Raw genomic sequence first — 24757 nt, forward strand, 5'->3', positions numbered from 1 at the left:
GTAATTTTTGGAACAAGACATGAAAGAACACGTAAAAGGACCAATGCCGTGGGTTTACCCAAAAGTTCCGGTACCCAAAAAGGAGTCCAGTGAAAGCATTTGTTTGTGTGTGGACATGCAGATGCCGAACCAAGCCATGAAAAGGGGAAGACACCTAATACCAGGAATGACTGACATGATGCATTTATTACATGGAGCCACTGTGTTCTCTAAATTGGATTTGAACAAAGGTTACCACCAGCTAGAGCTACATCCAGATTCTCGGTACATAACCTTTACAACCCATCTTGGACTGTTTAGATACAAGCGCCCCAGCTTCAGTGTTTAACATGCAGCAGAGATATTTCAAAATGAAATCGTACGTCGCATTCCACAATGCCTATTTATAGTGAAGACATTCTTATTTTTGGGACATATTAAGAAGCCCATGACGATACCCTGTGATGGGTCTGTATGCCCCTGAAGATGCACATCTTTCATTAAACACTGTTAAATACAAATTTTTGTAAACATACAGTAAAGTTCTTTGGACATATATTCTTCAGCAATGGGCTCCAGCCCGATCCGGAGAAAGTACAGGCTCTCGTCTCAATGCCGATCTCAACCAATATACCTGGAGTATAGTAGTACATGGAGATGACCAGCTATTGCACTAGATATATCAAGGATTTTGCATTCATCAACATGCCGTTGAGACTTCTTAAAACAACTGGACGTGAGTTTCAATGGTCATCAGACTGAAGAAGCCTTTTGCTCCATCAAGGAACACAGCTCGTCTGCTGCCTGCATGGCAAATTATGATCCTGACCTGAGAACAGAACTCTCTGTAGATGCCAGTCTTGTAGGCCTGGGTGCTATGTTGGCACAACACAAACACTGACTTATCACCACGCATTATAGTGTCCTATGCTAGTCGCAGCCTGACACTGGCTGAGTGTGCATACTCGCAAGCTGAGGAGGAGAGTCTGGCGGTAGTGTAGGTGCACAAACATTACCATTGTTCTTATATGGGAAGAGATTCACTGTCATCACAGACCACCAAGCTCTCACAACAATCTATGGTAACCACAAAGCCAAGATGCACCCACGGATATCTTTATGGGGGTGGGGGGGGTCTACGACTCCAGCAATATTAATTTGATTTCTTATCAAGACATCCCCTCCCGGATACAGAGTGTATTAGGACGTCGAAGGCTGATCAATACATCAACTACGTGGTTCATAATGCATGTCCTAAGGCCCTCAACACCACTGTTGCAGAAACATCACAGGATGAATTAATATCAAAGACAAAACAATGTGTGCTGTCAGGTGCTGCATCACAGCCAGAGTGGAAGGGGTACTACTACCCGAGGAAGAGTACAAAGTGCTACAGACGTTTGCTCATAAAGGATGAACTGCCCATCTCTCTGGAGGGTTTGCTTCTCAAAGAAAATAGGATCTTAATTCCATTGAGCTGGCACGTGCAGGCCATAGGGGTATAGTGTTAACAAAGCGATTGTTATGACACAAGGTATGGTTCTACAAAATGGATTCAAAGATAGAGGCTGCATTAAAGAAGTGCACTGCTTGCAAATGTGTAGTGTCGGCACATTCCAGGAACCTCTAAAAATGATCACCCTACCTACGAAGATCTGGGAGGAGGTAGTGATTGATCTATTCTGACCACAGTTTGTTATTCTGGCCATGGGCAAAATGTTGGCTGCTTATGGAATCCCAAATATTGTAAAATCTGTCAATGGACCCCTGTTTAGTGGTCATGAGTTCACATTATTCGCTGAGTGTTTAGACTTTCATCACAAAAAGATCACACCATTATGGCCCCAGGCGCAAAGGGCATGGTGGAGCGATTCATGGCTAACATTGAAAGAACACTTTGTGTGCCACGTCACAAAACGATCTTTTATGCAAGCTATTTTTGACTTACTAAGAGAATACAGAAATACCCCTCCAGCACTATGGATATCTGCCGATCGGAGCTAATGATACCTTATTTATCTGGTGAACGGGAACGACAAACCGATGAGAACAAATAAAAAATGAAAGAATATTCAGACTGAAGAAGAGGGGTCAAAGAGTCTGATATACATATTGGTGATTGTGTTATTGTGCGCCAAACCAGTTGCACAAGGACATGCCTGCATTCAATTCTAGACCTTTGACCTTGACCTGTGTAAAGATAGCCATGATTTCTGCCAAACAACGGACACTCCATAACGAGGAATACATTGTTCTTCAAGAGTAACATCTGATGATCCTGTCACAGAGGAAGATTCGGTATATGATATTCAGAGGACCATGGATCCACTTCATGGATGGGGACATTTCACGTCTGAGAGTAGCTGTGATAAAGGAAGTGCAGTGTGCATAAGAAATAGACCATCTCAAAGAACTGTAAAGAAACCAGTCGGCTGGATTCAAGAAATACAAACATCTATGTACTTATTTATATAAGCGGGCAGTGTAATGCCCTGTCCTATATTTATGCCCATGCACAGTCCAGGGATCAGGACAGGAAGGAGGCATGAGGAGGAGGGTGGGGGTGCAGTACAAGGGAAGAATAAGAAGTTTAACAATCGCCCGTGTCCTCGTTATGTTGGTAACATTATACCCAGGTGCTGAAGCCCAGTACATTCCAGTTGCCTTAAAGCGTAAGAAAAGCACTGCTGATAAGCTTTGCATGTCAGCAGCAGCAGATCTTTTCAGGAATGGCCGAGAATTTCGTGAGGGGTCGGGGGTGTTTAGAAGTATAACCGAATTTGCCCAATGGTGTGTTGTGCCTAGGCACATGGTCCAACTTTAAGACCTCCTTTGCTTTTTTTTTTTTTCTTGCAAAGTTAAAGTGGTTTCCTCCCTCACTGGCACACAATTACGTATCTAGTTCAGCAGGTGCATGAAATTAACCAGACCAGGAAAGTGGAAGGAGAAAGCAAGTAAAATCCGGGTTACTCCGCTTTGCACATCTGCACAGCTCTCCCCTTTTTAATACGACGTCAATAAAAATTAAAATCACCATAATCTATGCAAAAGAAACTAAAGCTGCTTGAAAGCTAATAGGGGGCATGTGAGCCGTTTATTGGAGAAAGCTGTGCAGTGCCGCAAGTCTTCCACGGAGTAGGGCTGTGGAAGCTGCTTGTCAGGTTTACCCGCCCTACTTAATAAAGGATGCAGAAATGAGCAACGTCATAAATGAGAGGTCCCCTGGGCAACCTGTGAAGAAGGGTGAGTGCTTTGCCCTTGCTGGCGATGAGCTGTTGGAAAAGGAAAGAGAACTGCCGCTGTGTCGTCGAGCTGTAGATGACGTTCACAATTAATTGAGGGTAAAACGGGACTGCTTTGCCCAAGGACTTTTGCTGAGGTCATGAGGTGACTGAAGATCCTGGCGCAATGAAGGGAGGTTGATGTTACATAGTTGGAGGGCATTTCCGATGCCAAGATACAGGAGGCACAGGGACAGATGTGTAATGATCTTAGCAATCTTCAGGACATCAGGGACTCCCTGTGGCCTAGGGTTTGGAGGCTTATTGCTGTGACTGCCTTAATTAGTTATTAGTTTGTCCGGCAGATGATAGTATTCAACGATTCATGAAGTTTATTCCTCGCTACGGGAGTGGTGCACTGCCACTCTTTCCGAGTTTTTAAAAAAATGGCATTGTTTATATTTTGGCATTGTTTATTTTTAATAACGTGCATGATTTCGGCTTCTTATCGCAGATCCGGGATTCGAACCTCTGTTGCTCTCTCCGTGTGGTCTTCCTTTCAAGACTAGCACGTTGCCCATGTGCTATCATCGATGTTTTGAAGTTTGGTATTGATAGTGAAGATATGATTGTACGCTTTCTTCACCACATGTTTTTCAAAGATGACTTACTTTATAATTGGTGTTTTTTTTTTCTGGTGCGAAATGGACGGTGGTAAAGGTCTGCTTATGCACCACATCGAATTGTTGTGTGATATTGGACGCCAGAGTGCTTGGTTTGCTATTTGGCACCTGGGTGCATAATTTTGCATGGGGATACACGGAATGATGTTTTTTAATTTCTAGTTGTCTGTTGTGTATGATTGCATCTTTGTACATATCGAAGCGATCCACCCACCTCTTCCATCTGGGCCCCATGCTCGACGGCGGGCCCGACACATTAAACTCGGGGATGGGCTGCAGGGCCGAACGGGCTTGTACCTGGGCCATGACGGGAAGTCCTTGCTGGGAAACCGGCTGCACTGCCGGCAGCGCCTGAGGCACTGGAGCCTGGCCTCCTAGAGGTTGAGGGGGTTGCTGTTGAACTGCTGCCTGCGGTGGCACCTGAGGCAATGGAGCTGGAGGAGCTGCTGTTGGGCTGCTGCCTGTCCGTCGTCCTGGGGAGGCTGCTGAACTGCTGGCAGCCAACCGTCTTGATCACCAGCCCCACTCATGGGCTGAGCGCACAGGCACCCCCAGTGTAGACCTTGGGGGGCCGCAACTCAACACCCACCACCACAACACAGTTCCGATGCCCCACCCAGGCAAAATGAAATGTCCAACCTGGGGGCGAAGAAGATGATGGCAAAGTGTCTCACTCTCCAGACTGCCTCATGCGCAGACACAGCAGCTGGACATGATGAAGAACAAGAAGAGAAGAAAATGGAGGGTCTCCTGCTGCAGCAGTCTTCACTGATGATGAAGGGGATGAAGAAGTAACCAGAAACCCAGCTGCAGCAGCACCTTGTGGGCACAAATGTTCCAAAAATTGAGTCAAGATAGAGAACTGTGCTATGCAGGCCCAGCCATTGTAGCCCTTGTCCTTGTTTGCACTCGACGTAGAACAACCAAGAATTGAAAAAAAAATCAAAAATCGGGTATTGGCACGCAGGTATAACTGCCTGCTCGCAGTATGTCCAAAAATTAAGCCTGGATGCTACTCACCGACCAAACCAGAGTTCGGTGAAGTTCCACAGCCCAACACACAAAATGGCCGCCAGCCGCATGGGTGATGCACGGCCTACAGCACAAAACGAAACGCCATCAAGATTCCGTTGCAGGGAAAAAATTGAAGATTCCATCACCGCCGGGCCCAGGCATCATCCCCCACTCGTCGCCACTGTCGGGGGTTTGTCCTGACCCCCAGCGTTATCCCTAAGACCCCCAGCGTGTACAGACCACACTCACACGTCTGTACTGCTCGGGCTTCCCGGTTGCACTGCCGCGGCTGGGAACGCCCCTTTTATTTATACTGCACGCGGCGGCGTGCAACGTCACGCCGCCGCGTGCGCGTCCCTTCAAGGGGCAGCGCCACAGAAGTACGTGATATTTTCTAAGGACGCACAATCCTTTTCATTTGGTGTTTGTGGTCAGAGCAGTTTCTAGACAGTGTTGCGCTCATGGAGTGTAAAACATCGGATTCCGCACCCACTGCCATTTTATTGACATGCACTTACACTTAATTAGTCGACAATGTATACAACAATATTACAAACCGGAAATTTATTTTTATTATCCCATATTTGTGTTCATTGTCTAATTGAAGGGCACCCTCCAGGAAGTTGCTGCAGTGAAGGCGTCTGTTGCTGATGTGCAATCTCTTTTCCCCAGAAAAATCACTCTCAATTGTATTTATATTTATTTTAATGTATATAGCGCTGTAATCCAAAGCGCTTTACAAGAGGAACAAGCAAAATACATGCCAATTGAATCTAAACCGGAAAGCAGTACAAGGAACACTTTACATTATTGATGAGGTTAAGCGCTAATGGAGAGGGACCAAAGTGAGAGATGGGGTAGGAGGTGTAGGTAGAGGTAGAATCAGTAGTGAGAGAGGAAGCAAAAAAGATGCTAGGGGGTGAGTGGAAGAGATAGGATTTTAGAGCAGTGCGGAATAAAGGGTAGGAGGTAATAGAGTGGATGGGGAGGGATAGGCGTTTCCAGTGGAAAGGAGCGAGGAGTTGGAAGGAGCGGAAGCGGGAAGGGGTACAGGGTGGCGGAGGAGGAGAGAGAAGGAAGAGATCCGCAGAACAGAGTGAACGAGAAGGAGTATAGAATGTGAGCAGTGAGGATAGGTAGGGAGGAGCAAGACCTAAGAGGGGTTTGAAGACTAGACAGAGGAAATTAAATTTGAGCTGGGAGTGAAAAGAGAGCCAACCTAGTGAGTTAAGAGAAGAGGAGATGGAGTCGTGAGGTGAGAGAAGGCAGAGGGAGTGGATGGCAGAGTGGTAGATAGTTTTAACGTACCAATGGGAATTAGATAGGGCAATTAAGCTTGAACCAGCTGTGCACTGCAATAAATTGAAAAAAATATATATTTAAACACCAGTAGGATGCAGTTTGTCTGCTGTTGGCGGTTGTGCAGTGAATGACTCTATGCCCCAAGTGCCCTAAATAACAATTAAATCTACAGGTAAACAACCACAAACCATACTGCGCTGAAAACACATTTTTGCCCAAAAAACTGAATTTTAATCAAAGAGAAACAGCCGACACGTGTTTCACTCTCACTGTCTTCTTCCAGGCTGTTGTGACCACAGTATGGCAGAATAAGACAAAAATTATGGCATAGTATACACATTGGAAATTCCCAAATTATATAACATAAAGTTGCATCATTAGGAAACATGAAGCACAGACTTCAGGTGCATGAGGGTTGGAAAGATCAACCTAATTGTCATCACAAAACATTCCAACCATAACGAAAGCCAAAATATAATATAATGAATATGCATAAACCGTCCTTTAGTAGAACACAAACATAACAAATCTAAAACTACCATGAAGTCAAATCAAAAACAAGGGGAAGAATGGAAACAGCCAAAAAAGCGGAGACAGAAACAAATTTAGATCAATTTGCATACTTCATGTAAATAACACACAATAAATCGCAAGTTGGCTGCAGCTAGGTGACATCTGAGCCATGTTAATAATTGGCATGCTCAATCATGCACGCAAGCGCCCCCACACCTTGTGTGCACTGACAGTTTAGAAACTCACTCTTACATTTTGCAAGAAAAGTCCTGATTAATGATTGTGGGCATTCAAGATATAGAGTGTGTGAAGATCTTCCCAAATCCCTCAGAAAAATCACACTGCCCGTTAGTCCACACAAAGTGATAACGAACAATGTCACATGGTTTTCTTTGAGCAAACACTAAATTTGTAAATCCAACTAACAAAAAGAAGCCAGCACCTTCTAGTTGAATAGATGCATACCTGGGACAATTTCTGTTGGTTTTACCCGTACGTTGGGCAATAGTGAAGAACTGTAAGAAAGGTGGACAACTATATATAATATGTTGATTCGTTGAAACAGAAATGCATTGGCGGGTTCATTTCGAAACTATTGCAGGCATGTTTACCTCGCACGCAGTGTGTGACAGGGTTAATTCTATGGCAATGGCGACATATACCGTAACGTATTATATAGTTGTCCACCTTTCTTACTGTTCTTTGCCGTTACCCAATGGGTAGAATGGATGGATAGGAATTATCTTATGCACTAGTTACAGCAGTTGAATGGGTTCCTATAAATGTCCAATGTATGCAGTGTTCATTGATTTTAGTGCCGCATTTGATACAGGCAATTGTCCACTATTATGGTGCAAACTGTCTAGATGGGGCATACCGGATGGACTTCTGAAGATTATCATTTCTTTTCATGAGAAAACAGTGGTTGTAGGTCTGAACAAGAATGGGCTCGTAGGGTTCCTGAGGGGACAGCCCAGTTCTGCATTTTGGTGCACTAAGGATGAATAGTAAAACTAGTGTGAGGGCATCTGGCCACTTAGTGCCTGTCTCTTTGCACAGCTTAGAAAACCTATTCTTAATTACACTATTCTGTCTTTCTACTGGCCCTGCAGAGTGAAAATGGTGTGGGCAATGGAGGTTATGTTACACATTTAAGGCTGTGAGGAGGTCTTTGTTAATATGGGTGAAGAAATAGGTTCCTTGATGGCTGTGAATGTTAACACAGTTAAACACACACACACCACACACACACAGATCCGTAAAATATGAGTAGGTCCCATGTATCCCTGTTGCCTGGGGAAAGGCTGCTGAGCAGATGTGTAGCCCTTGATGTCCCTTTGGTCTGTCAGGAGCTGGGGTTTGAGCTCATCTACCCCTGCCCTGAACCCTCCCAGGAACCCATCCCATGTCCCTTGATGGTGCTGTGCTAGTACTTTCAGAGTCTGCAACTACAAAGTCATCAATTTATTGTCAGTATTCTACATCTTTTTTATCCTGGTACGCCACACAATGCTTTGCAACAAAAACTATACCCAACAACAGCTTTTTTAGGATGTAGATGAGCTGGTCTTTGATTGAAGGGTAGAGGCCCATTATAAACCTCTGTATTTATTTGTTTCCCAATATATGGACCATCGAAGGGAAGGTTTAATCAGACGATTCTATGTGAAGCTTCAGGCTACCAGTTCCTCATCCAGATGTTGTGCTTTCCAAAAATAGCTGTACCTGTCAACAGTGCCATGATCCTGAAAGTGTTGAAGGAAAGCTTGCAGAATAATTCCACTTGTGGAATTAGTTGAACCACCTGAGAGCAATATCTGTTATCCCTCAGGGCCTGCAGGAAGGATTGAACATCCTTCAGTACTGAGTTGAATGATTAAGCAATGTAAGGCACTGATCAACGGTAAAGCAAACCCCTTTGAAAGATTTCTTTATTGCAGCTTCCGCTTAGCAGTCTTCAGAATTTATAGCTGTCATATTCTCAGCAGAAACCCTAGGCGCGGTTCAGCTCCTTCTAGGTGATAAATCTTCATCATGGCATTTTGATGTGCATGCTTTGACGTCCTCGGCCTGTTCTCTTACAGTAGCATCTCAAAAGTCCTCATCGAGGAAAAAAATAGGCTAGATTTCATTTCCTCTAATGGTGTTGAAAATGTGATAATGAGGGAATATCCAGAGCTTGGAAATTAAATTGTCTCTCAGATGACTAGTTCAGTCAATAACCACCTCTTTACGGGTATAACTCCCTCTGATGTCATTAGCTGTTTCAGACGTCCAGCAAGTAGAGGAAGATGTAGTGCAAGATTTAAGATTTGGAGGAATACAAACTCTCCATTTTTCTCAATGCCCTTGGGTGTCACCTAGGGGGGTCGCCTATGTTTGTTGCCCACGTCAGCCGGTCCTTACATAGAGCCACTGGGAGATCTGATCGCTGAGAAAGGCACCTCCATGCTTCTATACATGGACGACATCAAATTATAGCTGTGTGCCTTTAATTTAACGATACCCATTGCCTAAAACAGGGCCTCCAGATGATTTAACTGTGAATGGACACTTCCTTTTTTAAAACTAAAAACCTCTGTAATCAAATTTATTTTCGAATCCTGTTTCTACCATCTGTATCTACTTTTGGTTGCACGAGTTTGGGGTTCAGTTCCTCTTTTAAACACTTTATTGCTAAATCTCTGCTAATTTTCATACCTTTTTCATTTTTTAAAGTCCCAAACCCCTTTGTTTTGTTGAATATATACTTATTGCCTTCTGATTCAGGCTGTTGTCACTATCCGACTAGACTCAGGAACTACAAATTTAGTGGGGTTACCAACATCCACTCTCGCTCCTCTGAAAGTAGTCTCTCGTGCTGCTGCAAGGACCATTACAGGAGCCTGGAAATTCAAGCTCACCACCACACACCTGAAACCCTGTAACTTCTCCCCAACCCGAGGCATGAGTTTCTTTCAAACTTGCAAGTCTCATCCAAAAGGCTCTTTTACCATGTGTCATTCAGAACTATTTGGGTACCAAATCCATGATCTCCGGTGGCTTTTGCGACCCTTGTATTCGTTCAGAGTGGATGTTTTGAAAATTCCACAGATCTGGACAATAAAGATAACTTTTTTGGGTGGAACTGTGGCCTGCTAGAATCAACTCCCCTGTTTTCCTGGGTGTGACAACAACCTTCTTACCTATAGGGCATCTCTCCTGGAGAAAAATATCCCTTGGCTATGACTCCATAAGCCCCTTTGGTACAGTATTTGTTTTGAACTGTTTTGTTTTGTGATCTGTTCAATTAGACATAGTCTGCTGTGTGTTGTCATTTATTGCAATGGCTTGTGTAAGGAACTCACGGTGGTTACAATAAAGACAGACACAATTGATCACAGTTCAAGGGTGTTTATCAAACTGTATGCAGGTTGGAAAAAACGCCTAATCTAAATCTAAGATGGGAGCAAGCATCGACCATCAAATGAAAATAAGGCAGTCCTAGTGGCATTGTCAAATAAAAAGGGCCTATACTAAGAAACCTATTGCTAAACCTTACAACTAATTCAAAAAAGGGTGTAGTATAGTTTTCAAGAAAAGAAAGAAGTGTTCATAAATAATATGCCCGGATATGGTAATTTGGGTCTTCCTTCCCCACTTTTTGAGCACAGGGTAAAGTGGGATCTTGGAGCACAGTACTCTCTCGAGCTTCCCCAGCACGAGGTGACCGTTCGCTTGCAGCTCTCAGGGCCGTCAATGGCCAAGTCTCGTTTCACTTGAAAGTCTCTTGCCTTAGAGGACCTGACTTATTCAAATAACAAAAACAAAAGTTCCTTCAACAAAATGAAAGTTTGTTTCCTGGTTTCACTTAGGTTAAGGATTCTTCACTCCTGGGTCCCCCTCTTCCGGGCACTGACCCTTCACAAATCGTATGCCATAAATCAATAACCGTAAGCGTGGAGTGACCGACAGGTAAGAACATAAAACGCCCAGTTTCATGTGACACCTTGCGGATGTCGATTCCCTCACATAGCACTCTGAGTACCGACTCCCAAAAACATTGAAAACAAACAGCCCCCCTACTGACCAGTTAGAGTCTGAATCGCACTCTTGTCAGGCCGAGAGACAGGAAATCTTCGGCCAGATATGAAAACAACAACTCTACGGGAGACTTGCTCCTAGGGGCCAGGACTCTGCTAAACTCCCTGATGCCATCAAAACACTAAATTCTAACTTCCAAGGCGCTCATATGACCATTTTGAATACAATGACCGTGCCCCCTTGGCAGCACCGAATCCAAGAAGACTATGACATAAGTCACGAACTGGCAGAGCATATATCCCCTCCTACTGAACCCAGTTTGATAGACACAATGGAAACACCTAAGGCCTTGTTAAATCGCGAAGGTCAAAAGCTTGCAGAAGTAGCAAGTAAACAAACTGAACTCCATGTGGAGTAGCGGGAGGCACACAAATCGGTGCAAGTGCAGATGCATTCCATCTATCCACACGTGGAAGACCTAACATGTGACCTTACCCCTTACCTTTGCCCGAAGAAGGGGAACCCTGAACTCCTCACTGAAGAGAACAGTGGTCGCAAAATAAACGCTGGAAACATAGCCAACAAATTAGAAGGGCTGGCGACCAAAAAAGGGATAGAAGTATTGGAAGTGTCAAGTGCACTTGCAATTTGTGACATCTCTAATGTCACTAACCTGGCTTAAAAAAAGACACCGGCTGAGAAGAACCAACATACAAGGTTCTCGGGAAAACTTTAAATGTATTAAAGATGCCACGACTTTTGGCAAAACCTAAAATCAAGGCCAAAAACCCATCAGAGTCTAAAGGAAGTGCTCAGCCCGGCATGAAATCACTGCAACTTCACAGGGCCAAATTGTACAAATCACCCAGAACTTACAGGAAAATAACCTCAGAGATCACCCCCCATTGTAAACTTTTCAATCCATTATGCAGACCCTGCAAACAAACTTTCCGATGCAGAGATTCTGGAAGGTGCAAAAGAACACACGGAGCCCCCGCTAAAAGAGATACGAGACAGCGTGATAATTCACCTCACCAACAAAACCAATAATTAGAAGATGGCATTTTGTGGCTCCAACCTGTGACGTCAATATTTCATTGCCTCAGAGTTTCCCCACATGTCACAGTCCACAAAACGCTGAAGTGCACCAGTTACATCAACATATGGAATAAGTGTAACTGGACTTACCGAGTTCCCAAGGACTCACGTGGTCCTGGTCCACCGCTTTTGTGGTTTAACAAAGGTTTTTAGAAGTTAAAAAAATCAATGAGCCAGAGATGACGAGTCCCCTAGCTCAGGAACCCAGCAGAAAGGTGAATAATCAATTACTCAATCAGCCAGCGGACCAAGACAGTCAGGGCCTCCTGCCCCAGACCACTAAAGAAACAAGGAAAGGACCACGGCCATAAGACATGAAACTTAAGTATCCACAAATGAGACCAGACCAAGAAATTACAATCGAGGACATGCAGTCTCAAACCGATGTCCACAATTACTCACAAACAATGGATTCACCCTTAGACCCATCTGCTTTAACTTGTCAAGACAGGAGATCAGGGCACCAATTTGATTCAAAAGGAGAAGACAACACAAAAAAAAACAGACTAACTTGCCATAATGCCAAGAGTGACAATCGTTTTGACTCAATTCACTGAACTTTATGAATCAATACACGACACCCTGAAAGACCACACAACTCTGATAGCAATGATGCACTCCAAGCTATTACATCTGGAGGGTTACATTACAGCCGTAGAAGCAAGGAAGCAGGACCTTGCACCAATTTACTTACCGTTCAAGAAGGTCAGGACCACGGGCTCCTCACACCCACAAAACTCTTGCACACCATCAGAATGGAGCCACACAAACGTAAATAAACAAATAAACCTTACGGCAAAACAATGGAGCACCAAAACACAGTAAAAAAAACAAAATACTGACCGTTGGCGACTCCTTAAGACCAGGAAAAACCACCACGAGTGAGACTGAAGAGCAAACTACCACTTACTCTGGTGGAACGAAGCAGGCACCAAATGGATGTGTCCTATTAGAAATTAACGAACCAATCCTGGGTGTTAAACCCAGCCAAATCAATGGAAAAAAAAAGAAAAACCATCCGAGAAGACGAACAAAGACTACTCGATCTTTGTACAAACAAAGAAGAAAACGAGAGAGGATGCGAAAACCTTAACACCAGTTTCATATTCTTTAGAACCCTCTTCATTGACAGCACTCGGCACAAAGATTAAATCTAATCAACTAGCACCAAACCCTGCCGCAAGAAAAGCTTTCAGAGGAATCCCTGTGCATGCAGCTGAAACAACAAAAGCAGATAAGAACAAAAGCAATACAAGGCCTGTACTATTTGTAATCTACAATGACTTGCAATCACAAGACCTGATGACACTATCCCAATACTCGGTGGAGCAATCCAAATTGGAGCTGCCTATGCTACCCCAGAATCTTGCGGATTACAAAATCAGCACCAAAAGCCTCTTAAAGTAGTAGAGCGAACTGCCGTCATGACCAATGGCCTACAATCCCCGCCTTTCTTGACACACTCAGAAAAACAACAAAGAGCATCTAAGGGACAAGCCACCGAAGACACATGGATTAACGTGTCTCCATCTGTCTCGGTAGCACAGAACAAAGTAGTTTCCACTCGTTGCCAGACAAAAACACAAGGACTAGGACTACGACTTTACAGGCTTGAGCCCTCTCACCCGATCATTCAAGGAGACCCTACAGAGACACACTAATTTTCGAGACCAAAGATCCATACAGGAATTAACTCAAGGAACGCGTCCCACAGGACGCCAGATCAGACCTCCTCTAAAGACGAGAGAAAGGACCATTAATCCACAAGACATTATTCACCAAGCTTAAAATGAAATAGTAAACACACACTCAAATTAGAGCGAGTCCTAGACAAGGGTGACGACTTGATTCCAAACAGAAAGACCGTCATGGCGCTATTCCACTGCATCCCAAGCTTGCGGTAAATCTTGTCAAACGACGTGAAGATAATCGAATTTGGAGAATAGCACTGCATTTACCTCCACATTCCATCCCCAGTGGTCAAGGGGATGTTGATGGATGCAGCGGAAAGTATATGAATGCTCGGCTTTGATCTAACATCAGTTAAGTCTCCTAAAGATCTTCCACCCCAACCACGACAAACCAAGGAACCGATGGGGAGGGTAAGAAACCTCTCAGTACCTCAACAATCAAACCTCTTATGTGACCCAACATCTGTGGATAAAACAAGCGATATGTCTGTGTTTAAGGACCCTCTAGGTATAGGCCGCGACCCAGGTGGCCCAAGACTCAACCTGAGCATCCTGTTTAAACCTGACCAGGACTTTGTACACGCAAAGGAACCGAATACTGAACCTACCACCCAAAAAAGACAGCAAGAACAACAGAACTGGTCATGGATACCGGAAGCATTGGCAAAACAAGTTCGTACATGGCCATCCAAGGATCCCAGGAACGTACGTTCAGAGGTAAATCACAAACTCACTGCCAACGTACCAAAAATTGCCTTGTGGAACATGAGGGGCTTTAAAAATGTAATTGTCCAAAGTGATGTAAACCTTGGAGAGTACGACATCCTTTTGTCTCCAGTAAACATGGCTAATGGAAAAACCTCACCTTGACAAATATGAATTAACCATCTCCCCAGCATCCAAAGGAATTAAAGGATGCCCTACATCTGGCCTACTAACGGCTGTAAGATCGGGTAGTGGCATGAACCTCATAAAAATGTTTTCAAACTTATTTGCCCAAGCACTCGTGGTGAGCTGGAAACACCTGGGACCCACGGCACACCAAGACAAACTGTCAAACCTAGTGGTCATAAATCTCTATTGGAACCCTCAAGCCATTTCCAACGTCAAGTTTCTCGAACTGGCCACTAATCTTATCGACGACATGCACACAAATCACTATACTAAGTATATGATCGTGTGTGGAGACTTGAACGCAATCTGCCAAAAAGAAAAAGCAGGGAAGAGAAGGCAGAATAAACACCATCAGTCGAGGGAGGAAACTTGTGGTCGTCACTCATGAACTCTTGCGACCTCCATACTCTAAAGGCAGAAGAAAATCAAAACAAGCCAACAGTGGCGACCTGGGAAAGAGGCTACCAGCGTGTAGGCATAGATTACATATTCGTATCTAGAGAACTTATGTCCCTCATCCCATCTTTTGAAGTAATCAGGACGGAAAATAGTGATCATAACCTACTAACCACGACTTGGATGGCCACAGGGGAACACAATATACTAAAAATTACGACTGAAGTTGAGGAGTATAACGCAGGCACCCACTTAAGATTGTGTAGATCGGCAATTGAAAATGTAAAAAAAGGACTATATAAAAAATCGTGAAGCCACAAAAAACGACCTGGAAAACCACACAGTCGACTACAGGCCCCTTCTTAAATGTTACTGCTAAAAAAAACAAGGATTGAGAAGGGTTCCACAACAAGGGTTACATATGTATGATACACTCCTCATGGAAAAACAAAAAGAGATGAGGCGAGAAATGTTTCGCAGCGAAGACAAATCTACAAGAATACAGAGACCAAGCCAGCATCATATCTAGGGCCTACAAAAACTGGATAGTAGGTCGTAGAGTCAAAATGCATCAAAACGATTCTGAGCAAATGCTGCGAGTAGTCTGTGGCAGGAAAACAAAATAATTCTGGTCCTTGGTCAAAACTACAGAACCCGACACCAGTGACCTCCAACAGAACAACGTTGGTGAGAAATCTTGGGTGGATCATTTCTCAGCCCTCTTTAAAGGTTCAAATGGCCTACCAACTAACCTACCAGCAAACCCGACCAAAACATGGGCCATTCCCCATGACGGCAAGACAATAATGGCAAAAATACGAAAATTGAATACATTAAGGGCACCTAGCCCCGACGGCATAACCAACGCCATACTGAAAACACCCAGAGGATTGGGCCCTTTTTTATCTATGAGGTCTTAAAACAATCCTCACAGAGCTGCTTGATCCCAAGTTCGTGGAGGACGTCAACAGTGGTCCCCATTTTCAGAAAAGGGTGGAAGGAAAACCCGAGAAACTATCATCCGATCGCCCTTTTGGACGTGATCGCAAAGGTCTTTGGTTCCCTCTTATTGGGAAAATTTCAAGACTGGATAAGGACTGCCGGCTGTAACAACCCTTTTCAAGCAGGCTTTGTAAAGGACACAGGCACGTCAGAAAACATTCTCCTCTTAAGCATCTTGAAGGGAATGGCACAGGGCTGGAGAAGTCGGATCTTTGTGGATCTTTGTGGCTTTTGTTGACCTGGTCCAAGCTTTCGACCAGGTCAACTGCAAAACTCTGTGGGAAAAGCTGACAGAGCGGAATTGCCCGGTGGACATTCTAGAACCCTTAATAGCCCCCCACACGAACACCTCTATGAGAGTCCGCCTCAATCGCGCTGGCACATTGTCATCAGCAATTGCCACATCAAGAGGTGTCAAGCGGGGCTGTCAACTCGCACCAGCACTTTTTAACTTTTACCTGGCAGATCTTTAGCACTTCGAGCCTTCGAGCCTTCGATTAGACCTTTCCCTCCCACTATAGGGGGTGTTTCGGTGACTCCTATATGCTGATGATTTGATCCTAATGGATCAAACTGCAGTGGGTCTCCAGCGACAACCAGACAGTCTCCAGAAGTACACCAATGGTAACAGCTTGGAGATAAACAAAGAAAAGACTAAAGTCATGTGCTTTAAGAAATCGGTGAAACATAACGGGAAACTGCAATGGTTCCTAGAACACTCACAGATTGAATGAGTGAAACAATTCAAATATCTTGGCGTGACACTCAACAAAAGTTAGGTGGAGACCCTGATGTAGGCCTCACTTTCGGAGAAAGCCAAAACCCTGGTTAGTCAGGCAAAGGCCATCGACAGAAGATTTGGCTGCTTTTCACCGTTGCCAATTTTGAACTTCTACAAGGCAAAAGCAGTTCCCTCATTGATTTATGGAGCATGCCAGAAATACCAGCGAAACTCTGGTTCAGGCTGGAGTGAGTATTTTGGAGGCGAGCATTAGGCCTCCCAAACTCAACCCCAATAACAATCATATGCCTGGAAATGAGCCTCTTTTCATTGCAAGACGTAGTTGAATGGAACAGTTTGGCGCTACTAAGAAAAATTACCTCCCTGACCGGCCCAAAAATATTTACATCATTAACCTGGAACTGTTGTGTGGGGCAAGCAAACTCCTGAACAATTGGACGAACAAAAACGAGTCGCAACTAGAAGAAATTGGCTCTACACAAGCAGACCGAAGGTCTAATCCCACAAGGTTAAACAATAAATTAAGTGAAAGTGGTTGGATCTGCACTCTCGCCACCGTTTCCACCTGCAAGCTGACTGCCAGTCTACCAACGAACAGCAGAAAGTAAACCAGCTTCCAGGCTACCTGACGAAGTTCCTAAGTAGAGTATACCGAGACAGTTTCTTGAGAACGCGCCTGAACCTTCTCCCCACCGAGATCAACACAATCGGGGGAAAGTCCGATGAAAAAAAGTGTCGCTATTGCAAAGTAACCGATCAAGTCGAAACCTTGAAACACCTACTACTTTACTGCCCCGGTCTAACCAAGGAAAGGAAAAACCATGTGGCCCACTACTTCTCAAAATTCTGGTTGTATGACTAGGAAGACTGGTGGACGAGACTGATGAATGGGGACAAAACCTCACTCGTGATAGCTGTGGTCTCTTTCTTCCGCAGAATTTTCCCTCAACAGGCGGATTAGCCCCCCGAAAAACTAGGATAATAAATAAGGAAACAAAACTGTCTCAGAAATTAGTCCTCTCGGAAATAGAAGACTACCAAACAAGGACGATGAAAAGGCGTAAGCCAACATGGAAGGACAGAAAATGGCAATTTAAAAAGGGGACAAAAAGGAATTGTTTGCTATTCTCCTTTATTTTTTTGTAAAAATTGTAAATCAATAAAAAAAAAAGTTTTCTGTGAAATGGATTGGCCCCATGTTATCCTTGTCATACGCATTCTAACAAATGTACTTCGAAATGGTGGGGAAAGTCTGGACCCGACCTGTATGCATCTTGCTCTCTCTTTGAGGGCAGAAGAAAAACCGGATAATGGTATGGACTAAGGACCACCATAAGGCTCAAAGATTTTGTGGAATTGACCGAAACATGCCTTTCTTCTTTTTAAATTGGAAATATCCAAGGGTTACAGAAATAAGTCAACATCCTTCAGTTGATGGGACTTGCAAGTGGGACATGAGGGTAATGCTGAGGTTTGATGTTGGGTGATGCGTGTTGAGTGTTCTGGTACGTGGCTCTTGGGGCAAGTAAGTGGAGATGTTGCCAACACAATGTATGTGATGGTAGTTTTCTTTTCATCTAACACTGTGCCTCAAAAGCACTGTACTTTTCTCTAATAAGTTAAATATTTTTTACAGTTGATAGAAATGGAAAACATGATTTGTACAAGGTTTGGGGGGAGTTAGGGAAATGGTCTGCCATAATCCAAACATAAGAATGCAAGATTTGCGATGATGGGAAAGTATGAGAAAGGAGAAAGGAGATGGAATCTAGTATTAACATTTGGCCACACATTTCTTGTGTGGGTTTCGGGTGTTAAAAGTGTCTGCACAGTCAGTAGCAATGATGTGGCTAAATTGTACAAACGTTAATTTAGGAATAGTAAAAATTAATGTATAGATCTGGGATATGTTATTTTTTGCGTTTTGAACACAAAGTTATTTTTGTAATAGCTTGATGTGCACTGACATTGTTCTTCCACGGCTTACATTCACATCAACAGGCCATATGTTCATTCCTAACGCAGTAGCTGAGTTTCCGTCTTTTGCTTCTAGGTGAGCCAGCAAAGAAGCCCATTCCCATTCAAGAGCAGACTGTCAAAGATGAAAAGGGCAGATATAAGCGTTTTCACGGGGCCTTCACAGGAGGGTTCTCTGCAGGGTACTACAACACTGCCGGTTCCAAGGAAGGTATGGTATGCTATGGTTTGGGTATTGCATGTAGTGATGATCCGTGACCTGGTTTTTCATTGCGTGTGTTCTGTGAGTCTCTCTCTGACTTTTTGTATGTTTAATATTTCACGGCCGGTGCTTCTGAAGCTATTGGGCCTGCGGCTTTCTCTTCCGTTTCTTTTGCAGCTTTTTGTTTCTCATCAGCTCTCTCTGTGTTCTAGGATGGACCCCCTCCGCGTTTGTTTCCTCTCGGCAGGGGAAGGCAGAGCGGCCTTCCGTCCACAAGAGGCCCGAAGATTTTATGGATGATGAGGTAGGCACTAAGTGTGGAAGAATGAGCAAATAGTAAATGCTTCCACAATCAAGACACTTATGACATGTTTTCCCCCACTAACGTACACATTATCCTTCAAATAATTTCAGGAAGTCAGATTTTAATTTCAAGTAGACTTCCCTGTAACAATGATCACACAGTTTTTATTATAGAATGTTGCGATTTTTGGTGTTTCTTGTCTTCTAGTTTATTTATCTCCAAAATGTATAATGCTCAACCTGCAGACACAAACAGAGGTTCAAACTTGGGAGTGCTGATAGGTAGAACGTCTGTGGGGAATGGAAGGGGCATTTGAGTTCTCCAATAAGAGAATTTAGTTTTGAATTGATGATGAAAATGTGTCCTTTAAAATAACACTTCAACTTTTGTACTTGCCCTTTTCGGAGAGTTGCTGCGTAAGTGAAGTCGAGGAAAACGGTTCCATGTGTTAATATCCCCGCAAAAATATCACCATACAAAAATATCGCCATATTTTTGTGGCGATAATAAGGCATGGAACCATGGAACTAGAGAATGTGTACAAATAACTCCACATATGAACAGCAGAAACATAATGTTAGAAGCACCCTAAGAAGGTTTGACAGTCCCACTTGTTATTGTGTTTTTAACCTTGTAGGACCTAGGGATTGACCCAATAAGCACATTGGACACCCCAAGATATCCTCTTAACCTTGAAGAATTGGAGATTCCACAATGGAATTGAATATCTCACGTAGAATACTAAAATTACAAGTATTCGTCCTGAAGAAAACGGCTACAAACTAATCCCGCTGAAACCGTTGACTTTTACCTAAGTAATACTGAATTGATAACCCAGACTCCGATACCCCTCATGCATAGATGAAAGGGCTCATATAAGGAAATTATCACAGCTACTTATATCTAACCAACTGATTGTTGAACAGAAAAACTAGCTTTTTAACCATTCTTTGACCACAGTGGTCATAGTACTATTTTTGATAAGACACACACACTGGAGGCGGTACCATTAAAGACTAACACCGACCCCCACCATGTGTGCACTTACTTTTTTAGAATTTAGGAAATTAGTGAGAGAAGAAAGGGTCAGGACCTCTACACCTCATTTGTAGGCGGCACACCAGCACATACTAGGGCTGGTATCGACTCTGTAGGAGGTTCCTCACACATGGGGCTAACCAAATATTGCTAGGGACCCAGCTGTAGGAATAACTTTTTAACAATTACCCTTCTGTCATTTATGTGTTGTAAAGACTAGGGTATAGACGGGAGGCGACCACCTATCGACTCCAATTTGTTGTTACTTAAATAAAGGACAGTCGGGTTTTAGACCAGGTTTTAGTACTGAATCAGCCTTGTTGGAACTAAAGTCTAACATGATGGCTAATATTAATAATTGAACAACTATGCTGCTGCTGTCTTTGGATTTATGAGCTGCTTTTGATTTAGTGGCCCATCCCCTCCTCCTGACCAGATTACAGGAGGTGGCTAACTGTAGCGACCAAGCGAGGGACTGTATGCAGTCCTTTCTTGGTAACAGGACCATGTCGGTATGCAGTAAGCCTGCGGAAGCAGACCCAGCTCGACTTTGCTATGGAGTCCCCCAAGGGGCCTCTCTCTCTCTGGTTCTCTAATATTTTCACGGCTCCTCTCTTCCAAATATTAGAGGAGAACTAGATATGCTTCTCTAATTACGCAGATGATTCTCAGTGCCTCATTCCGCTCTCGGGCATTATGAGAAAGACGCGAAAATGGTGCTGGAAATGTATGATTTAATACATGAATGGATGGACATGAGTGGGCTTGCTTTGAACCACGAAAAAACGGAGCTCATGATCGTTGGTTCCAGGCCCAGACTCTTGAAACTAAATTCGGATTATGATTCTTTTTGTGTTGCGAATCATGTGATTCCAACCAAAAGGAAAATAAAAATATTGGGAGTGATTCTACAGGCACTTAGTATGACAGCCCAGGTTGATAGCCCGGTGTCTGTAGCAGCCTATTACATACGGCTGCTTTCGCATATTCGCCCTTTTCTGTCTCAAAAGGGCTGGAAAAATATAGCTTGAGCCATCATTTTATGGAAATTGATTACTGTAGCTCCCTTTTGGCGGGAGTGGGAAAAAGAGAGCTTTGTAAACTTCAAGTAGTACAAAACAGTACTATCAGAGCGATTATGAGTATGCAGAAATTTTCGCATGTATCTGAGGTGCACAGAAGTCTACATTGGCTCCCCATTCCTCCCAGGATTGATTTCAGGCTACTTACCATTACTTACAAATCCCTGGCTGGGCTTTACCCTGCATACATAGCCTACAGATATAAAAATAAGCCTGAAGATCATTCTCTTCGCTCTAATAATGCAAAAATGTTGCAAATACTGAAAGTGTTGCTTGAACTGGTAAAAAAGTGGGCTTTCTGGTTTACTGCACCCATCAAATGGAATGCCTTGCCCTTCAAGCTAAGAAACTGTCCTTCTTTGGAATGTTTTAAGAAACCACTTAAGACACATCTTTTTAGATAACATTCAGAATTAGGCCTTCTCTGTTTCTCCCCGTTTTCATCTCTATGGTGGCGCCCATATGCCTCTGGGCCACTTTGGTTGCGTCTTATAAATAAGGTAAAGTGAAGTGAAGAACAAACAAGGAACACTTAATTTCAGGACACAATTTACACCATCAAATAAATGAGTTAAAAAGCGCATAGCAGCAATACCAAGTGAAGTAGAAGAGTTAGATAACAAGCATTGCCACAAGTACATCAAAACCTTGTCCACAACCTTGACAGTGTTTTGTAAATGTAGTCAGTCAACTTCTAACAGGCTGTAAACAAATGTACTAAGGTTTCCTGTGCTAAGCCGCACCGCCTACACCTTCTCTCCTGCGTAGTTACCTTATTTCTGGCCCCAAGAATGTCCATTGTGGGAAATAAATCCAATTTCATTCTTATCAACATACACCAATAAACTTTCGAGGGGTGAATCTTTAAGTAGGACTGCATAGCATACAGTGGCTTCAGGTCATACAGGAAGTGCGCTGAAATCTTGTAGGACATTACATTAACCCTGTTTGCGATCCAATTCTCGATAAAGACTTTCCTTTTGACTTTTTGTGGGTAGAGAACCAATTCTTCAAATGACGAGCCAAGAAGAACCTTCTCCATATTTTGCCCTCAATCCGGTCCCAATTTCCTTTTAACAGATAACCCTTTACCCCACAAATAGGTTTCGGGACAGATTTCTGGTTGTAATACAGGACAGTTGGTTACAATGAAAATGTTCAGAATCTTCAGTCTTGCAAACACATCTAAGTGATTGCAGAAAGGATTTAAAGGATTTAAATTTGTCGACTTTTTCCAATTCTTCTCAGCAATAGACCACCTAAACTGGACTTGACCATCTTGGGTTTGTAGCGCTGCTTTTCATTGACCACAAGGATCTTAGATTTCTATGCACTTAGCATCAAGTCCTGGGGATAGTCCATAAGAACAATATCATCGGCAAACAGGTATTTGATTGACAGGTTTAGGAGGATTTGTTATGGTATCCTTGGAGCGCTTTAGTTTCAACCCACTTCTACTGAAATACCTATTTCCATTCCACAGACTCCTGAGAATACCTAGCTGCAGTTCCAGGGGAGACCAGAACACTTTTTTTAAACAGCAAAAGCAAAATCTTTAAAAGGGAGCCCAGCCTGTGTTTAGAGCTGACGGGAGTCACCTGCTTTTCTTCCAATAGGTATTCTACAGGTAAACAACTTGCGTGGTCTTTGGCTTCCCCCTGGGACCTTTAGTCCCCTGGCCTCCGACAGCAGCTCCTTTCTACAGCTTATAACTTGAGTGACCAGCATTAAGTGGGCGTCCTTTTGTGAATCACAAATCTTTCAGAAGACACTGTTTCTATAGTCCCTAAGACGGCCACGCCCTTGGCCAGACTGTGTGCTCTGCCGCACACTTTCTTTTTTGTCCCTTTACAAAATGCTGATTTTGGGTTCCTGAGAGGCAGCAAAAAAGACAAAAGATGACTAAGGTGAGTGTACCTTTTAGTTTTCACAGGTGTGGTTCATTTTGTTCTCACAATAGAGCAAGTTCCTAAGTTCATGTTCTGCTTCTAGGGGGCAACTTCCCTGTGCATCTGTTCCCCAGCCTGTGAGATTGCTTCAAAGTGCAGCACTAGTGTACATTTATCCGGACACATTTTAAATCTTTTAAGCTGTATCCGGATATGAGGTACTCCTTGAGTGCTCTCTGAGTTGCCAAAGGAACAATTAAGATGCTGCAAGGTTCTAGACTATCTTTATATATAAAGCTGAATGAATGCGTGTGTGTGTGTGTATGTTTGTCCGGCTATACAAATCCACACCGTTGAACCCAGTGCTACCAAAGTTTGCATGGATTCCTTATTTGTCTGGGGCAAGATTGTAGTCTATGTTTGGATGCAAACAATTTCCTCTGTAGACACCCGCATTTACTGATGTTCACCCAGATTCACTACAGTAGGTGCTAGAAGGAGGCACAATTTGGAAAAGTGTCTGAAGCAAAATGTTTGATATTTTGATTATTCCATTAAAATGTATTACTACTGTATATAGTTCAGAACTGTTTATTAAAGCATTTTTAAAGGGAATTAAAAAAAAAAAGAATTAACATTTTTTTGTTTTATCACACCACTTCAAATATGGGAAATGGCAAGGTTACAGTTCACTTATGTTAATTCACAAGAAGAGAGCACAATCAATCAATCTTTCTTGGACATTTTCTCAAATGTGCTGAAGCCATTAAGTGAAAAAATTAACATCACTTGGAAAAGCTCATCTGATGCAAAGCGAAAATCAATATCAAGAGCTTCTGAAACGCAACAACAAACAGCAGCATGACTTGTCGACCAGACGACAAGAGCAACTTTTGCCTGGGCACATGAGATGCCAAAGCAAACTGAGGCAAAACCTCCTGACATGAGGACAAGAGTAACATCCTCCAGGGCACATGAGACACCAGAGCAAAGTAAAGCAAGACTTGCCGACAAGAGCAACATCCTGCAGGGCACATGAGACACCAGAGCAAAGTGAAGCAAGACTTGCCGACAAGAGCAACATCCTCCAGGGCACATGAGACACCACTCGATCAGGAAACTGGCAACGCCGGGTATCCCAGCTGGTTCCAAATAATAAGAACCCATTACCACCAATAGGGCCGTCAGTTTTTTTTTTTTTTTTACGTGGTTTCAAAACTGTGTGTGGGGCCTGTGAAGATTGCCCCTACTTGCCGCAGCAGCAATTAACTCAGCTTTCCTTGTCCGAGTTCTGCAGGTACTTCTGATATCAGAAGTCATGAGTGTACTGCAAGGACCTGATTTAGCAAGTTTGTTTACAAAACATGCAATGTTGTGCATTGGTAGCAGTGCTTCCATCACAGGCTGGCATTGTTTTAGCTCTTGCCTGCAGGTCAAGTCACTAATGCTATCTGTCCTGTATGTGACTCATTTTGTTACATTGCATTTGGCCATCCGAGTGGGATGTTTTAACATCGCATACCCGAGCCTGTTTCTTTACATTTGAAGGATGATTCTGATGATAACATGTCCAATGCTGAATATTCCTATTAACTTCTGGATGGCACTATGGTGTGGATAGAAAGGAAGCGTGGCACTTTATTTGCCGAGACTGATATATAGTTTGCTAGCCCTCCTCTAGGTGCAGCAGAGTCGAATGTCGTTCTT

The 24757-nt window shown here is 43.5% G+C and overlaps 1 protein-coding gene across 2 annotated transcripts in view; it reads left to right on the plus strand.

The window, feature by feature from the left end:
- GPATCH1 (G-patch domain containing 1) overlaps positions 1 to 24757 on the plus strand; it is a 952962-nt gene that overhangs the window by 64742 nt on the left and 863463 nt on the right. For both annotated transcript variants that reach the window (XM_069639172.1, XM_069639180.1), the window contains exons 2-3: positions 18612 to 18746; positions 18950 to 19041. In XM_069639172.1, coding sequence (XP_069495273.1) covers positions 18612 to 18746; positions 18950 to 19041 — 227 coding nt within the window. The remainder of the gene's footprint in view (positions 1 to 18611; positions 18747 to 18949; positions 19042 to 24757) is intronic.

This window comes from Ambystoma mexicanum, chromosome 1q, assembly GCF_040938575.1.
Source record: "Ambystoma mexicanum isolate Mex_15411 chromosome 1q, UKY_AmexF1_1, whole genome shotgun sequence".
In the NCBI taxonomy this organism is placed as follows: Eukaryota; Metazoa; Chordata; class Amphibia; order Caudata; family Ambystomatidae; genus Ambystoma; species Ambystoma mexicanum.